At 43.3% G+C, this 5423-nt stretch overlaps 1 protein-coding gene across 1 annotated transcript; it reads right to left on the minus strand.

Moving 5' to 3' along the window:
- Positions 1–253: 253 nt before the first annotated feature.
- LOC125523116 (carbonic anhydrase, chloroplastic) lies at positions 254–4368 on the minus strand. The gene is made up of 5 exons (XM_048688170.2): positions 4181–4368; positions 4026–4074; positions 1256–1512; positions 1072–1177; positions 254–657 (listed from the first exon to the last, which is right to left on the minus strand). The coding sequence occupies exons 1-5, from the start codon at positions 4351–4353 to the stop codon at positions 523–525; spliced, it is 720 nt and encodes a 239-aa protein (XP_048544127.2). The 5' UTR covers positions 4354–4368; the 3' UTR covers positions 254–522.
- Positions 4369–5423: the final 1055 nt, after the last annotated feature.

A 5423-nucleotide genomic window follows, 5' to 3' on the forward strand; every position in this document is an offset into this window, starting at 1 on the left:
TCACAACCCTCCTCCTTTATCCGGGCTTGGGACCGACTATGTTGAGACAACATAGGCGGAGTTAGTGGAATGAATGAATGCCTTGTATAAATAAAGGAGAAGGACATGTTGTGTAGAAAGAGCTGGGTAGCACAGAAAGCCGAAGAGAGTCCAATCACTGGGTTAAATTAATAGTGATAAAAAAAAGTAGCAATGGAGGGGCAAACAACAATTTGTTAGTGTTAAGGGAAAACAAAGCCAAAAAATCGAAAGGTAAACTCTTAATGAAGAATATGATTAGAATAATGCCTGATACATTTTGATCATATGACGATCAAATTATGCATCACATAGTAGTACAATAATTGTGCGTCGGAAAATACTATTGCTTATTACAAAAATTGACACCAAGCCATCCGGCATTCACTACTGGAAAATAACGAGTAGGTACTCCATGGCATTCATATCGATGGATCCATATATCTTGATATACACACGTATGCATATATGTGTGGGAGTTGAGCAATGTGAGGGAAGATTGATTTACAGTTCCCATGTGTCGAACTTGCCTGAGACAAAGTCGTAGTGGCCGCCGACGAGCTTGAGGGTTCTGTTGGCCACACCCTCCTTGACAAACGGGTAGGTGCTTAGGTTCTGGAGGGACACGTTCACGGCCTCCTGTGGATGAGAACGGTTAAGAGAGAACTCTCGCTCAGCGAGTTTCCATTTATTCACATGCAAAAAGTCTGAACATTACAAGCTATCTGCCAAATACTAGTCCCTCCGTTGCATTGTATTCCACATTAAGATTTATTTTTTGACATTTGACCAAACTTATATTTAAAATATCAACACCAACAATACTTAGAATGTATAATATGAAAAGCAATTACTTGATGCATCTAATTATACTATTAATTTGATAATGTGAATATGAATACTTTCTGAGCATCAAAAAGATATGTCAATACTTTCTCCTACAATCTTAGCCAAACTCGATGAAATTTGACTTGAGACAAACTTATATATATAGAGTAAAACGAAACAAGTAAAGTAGTATGAAATGGTAGATGGCCAATGGTGCGAGTGAACCTTTTCCAAGATGGCACATTGGTCCTCGAAAGGCAGGTCACAACACTCGTCCTTCACCTTCTTCTTGGCCGAGTACCCGATCCTGACCCAGTCCTCAACAAAGTGGCTGACACCAACAAACCAAACTTCTCCGGTCAGACACGGACCAAGAAAATTATCATTCAGATCCAAGCTACGTACTTACAAAGAGTCGTCCTCCCCATCCTTGAGCGAGAGGAGGGCCTTAATTCCACCACAGCGGCTGTGACCAATCACCACGATGACCTTAACCTTGAGGGCACAGACGGCGTATTCGATTGCCGATCCAACGCCGGTGTGCTTGTTCTTACAGTAGCACGGGACCATGGCACCGATGTTGCGAACGGTGAAGGCCTCGCCGGGTTCCAGGCCCAAGGTGACCGATGGGCACACACGCGAGTCGGCGCACGCAAACAACAAATACTGCATGACCGATATATTTAGTTTGCAATATTTTAGAGTTTTTTTGGAACTCCAACATCTCATAGTTGTCAGTGATAAGCAGAGATGCTATTCATTATGGCTGGGCAGTATTAGTCAGCCTTGTGATATAAATAAAGAAATTTGTCTGTATGCCGATATCGTAAGAGCATGGTTAATAGTATAGTCAGTTGATGGCTATATATAGCTGCCACGCTATTTAGAGTAATCATCTATAATCACTCACATTTAACATAGTCTATAAGATGGACCGTTAACTAGCACTTTTTTCAACCTTATCTCTTTCTTTCATTGTATTTATTACATTTGTTAAGAAGCACGCATAGAGCCGACCTCGAGCTCTTGCATGAGAGGTTTTTTTAGTGTCTCTTTTCTTCGCATAGAAAAAAAAATGCTATGTAGATCGGGATATAAACCCCTTCTCATACTTGCTCTGATAGGTGGAATAGACGTTTCTGACATAGCTTTGCGCTGAAGGCTGCCACTTTCAACATTCTATCTCGGACCACCTTTTATTCAATCTGGCGGGAGAAACTAAATTTTGCTTTTGTGACAAGAAATCGAAAAGTAGAGACACACGGAGATAGAAAGGCAAGCAAAGCAAGTAGCGGCAAGGTACTTCCGTCGCCCGTCCAAACCAAATTGGGTAACACTCTATGTCGGTTGATCGGCGCAAGCACCAGACCAGTCGCAGCAGGACCGTCAGATGAAGCCTCTTCGAACCATAGGATGGACTGTTTTTTCCTCTCGTCCAGTCAACGTAAATTAAAGTATCCCCTCATGCCCATGATTCGCACATCTCCACCTTCCCACCCATGTGCGTGCAACACTGGCAAGGCACAACAGCACCCTGCTCCCCCGACGTCGCCTCCATTCGCTGCGGCAGCCACGTCGCACCGAGGCCCGACGACATCCCGGTGATCACTGTCGCATCGTCAGGGATGGCCTCCGAGACTATTCGCCGTACCCATGATGTAACCTCGCCACCGCTCGTTCGTAACTCGTTGTAGCACTACCTATGTCAGTTGTAGCCCGCCGACCGACGGTTGCAGCTCGCCGGGAATAACTTCCCGTATGGTCACAGAAGCATGCTTAATTTATAGGTTCATTGGAGATGAGCTTCTGGAAAAGAAGGTGCACATTATTGATATGAGTAATCTATCATTCCAATTAAGTCAGGACGCCATAAGTTACCCCATCCCAAGCACACTTAACCTGTAGGTTCTTCGGAGACGAGCTTCCAAAAAAGAAGAAGCACCTTTTTATATGAGTAGTATATCATTCGCGTTAAGTCGGAATGATTAATAAGGTGCATCTTCTTTTCTGAAAGAACAAAGTGAACATAAAACTAATGTTGCTCTGTAGGCTTAGTCTGAATCCCATGTGTTAGTCACGGAACCGATGACTGGCTGGGGTGCCTACAACTCCCACTCTGGTAAATTATTTTGATTTCCATAGGTTTTCATCAGGTTTCGATCTGTCCATAATAGATCATGTTATATACCCTAAACTGCTAGTCCTCCTGCATAATATATACTCCAACCTCCACAAGACTACAAAAGTGATAGGGACGGTGACATATGAATAAGCCAAATCATATATCATGGCAACGCACATGTGAGTCGGTACAGATCCAATTTCTTGAGGGTGCATGATCCAATTTCAACGGAAGATTATCCAGTGCCTATCTTGGTAGTTGGATAAGCAGATACTAACCTATTATCAAGTGGCCGGCAATGGCCCCCCTCTTAAGGTTAGCCCGTGCTGTTAGGACAAGCTGTCGCTTAATTTTTTATATCTACTTTGATAGTAATAGGAAATGCTATGGATACCCCACCCCCAGAGTCAGAGTGTATCCCGGGTATTCCTCGAATGGCAAGCAACATTGTTGTACAACCAAAGCAACTTTAGGGGGTTTCAACCTCCGTTCCGAAAAAAGTAAGGCCTCATTCGGTTTGGAGGATTTTCATAGGAAAAACATAGGAATAAGGATTTCAGAGAAAAATTTCCTATGTATGCATTCGGTTTGTAGGAAATGCGTGCAGGAATTTCATAGAAATACTACTCATTTCCCGTGTTTTTGAAGGAAACTACACATCCACTCAAAACTCATTTTACGCGTAGGAACGAGGCAAGTCAATTCCTTAGGATGGCAAGTGCCATCCTATCATATTCCTATACTACTCCTAATTCCTACGTTTTGATTTCCTCCAAACCGAATGAGCCCTAAAAAGGAAGAAGAAGAGGGGAAAAAACAGAACAACTGAACAAGTACTGCTCCATAGGGGAAGTAGCAGTAAGAGAGCATGACCAAATCTAGAGAGAACACACTTTTTTTTGTTGAGGACCGAGAACACACTCTGTTGGCCAAGCATCCGGACAAACTTAACAAGCTAATCAACAAATCGCAGATGAAGTAACCAGAGTTGGCAGCTAGCCAGGGACAACATTTTATTATGGCAGTAAAGAGAAATGGTGGGGGGTACAGTACATACCGTGGGTTCCTGGTTGTCTTTGAGGGGCTCGAAGAGATCCGGCTTCTGGCTGCGACAGCCATGCCAGAGAATAATCAGTGGAAGAAGACAGAAATAAATAATCTCAAAAAGATGAAAGGAAAGCATAGCGGCAGGATCTGAGAGAGGAAGCTTACTCGTAGACCTCGGTCTTGAACTTGTCGAAGCCGGTCCTGAGGCGCTCCATCTTTCTATCTGCAGGGCTGGTTTGAAGAGGAGGACCTTGTTGGACGATAGTAGGTGGGCTTCTCGAGAAGGAAGAGGAGGCCACATATATAGCAGCTGGGGAGGGAGGCCGCTCATCTCGCATACATATACTTTTTTCTTTGCGATGGTGTCTCCCCGGATCAGCAGTGGCCGGTCAAACAAGGATAAAATTTCTTTTGTGGCTGATCAGAATGGCAAGAGCCTCCCTTTCTTCTTTCTCTTCTAGTATACTCCCCTTGATCACATTATACTAAGGCTGTCCGTCAATCGATGGTGATTAGAGCTTTCTTTAATTTGGCGGAGAGAAGAGAGTGGAGATTTTTTATATATATAAGAGAACTAAAGGGTATCTTACACCTGATATTTATCAAGAAAAATTATAGCCAGTATAATGAAAAAAATAATTGGCGCGGATTAATCAGTACAAAATAAAATTACATTGCAAAACTCACGCCTCCTTAAAAATTTGCATGAATCTTAAAGTTACTTAAAAAAACTATCATCATATTAGCCTGCAGAACAAACATATTGAATAGATTGATTTGCATACAGAAAGACTATGAAATCCTTAAACTTTCATAGTTGGGGTGTACCCAACCAAAGTTCTGCAGAGCATATTACGTATCTTCTTCGTCCAGATGTACGCCGCCTGCCAAAGAATGAAAATTGTTCTGAATCAATGGTAATAAAAAGGGACACTTGCAAACACCTTCGCCATACCATGTTTTAGTGACCGCAATAGCCACTCGTCCCAATAGATGAAATCTAAAAGCCACTGAAGAAGTATCTGCCGGAGCATGACCCACACAGAACATGCTTGCAATTCATTATCGCCGGTCCAGAAGGTTAAAGAGTTGAATCATGTCGTGGAACAATATATAGAAGAAGATGTCAAAGTCATCGCAAGAATGGCCAACCAATTGCTCTCCTTAAAGAACACACTAACTTCTAGGATCTGAAGAGAGCCAGCGGACCCGGGGAAACAAACTCGTACAGGTCCTTCGTCGACACTGGATCGGACGTCATCGAGGCAGGGAGAGACTGGACACACCTTATTCTAACACGCCACTGTCGCACCACCTCGCCGATGTCGCCAGGAAAACAAAACCTAAGGAGAAAAAAAAGGAATGTACTGACGAGTCCCACTTCTCTTGATGCCGCCGGCGAGGCCGC

This window comes from Triticum urartu, chromosome 7A (genome assembly GCF_056163025.1).
Source record: "Triticum urartu cultivar PI428250 chromosome 7A, HENAU_Tu73, whole genome shotgun sequence".
NCBI classification, from domain to species: Eukaryota; Viridiplantae; Streptophyta; class Magnoliopsida; order Poales; family Poaceae; genus Triticum; species Triticum urartu.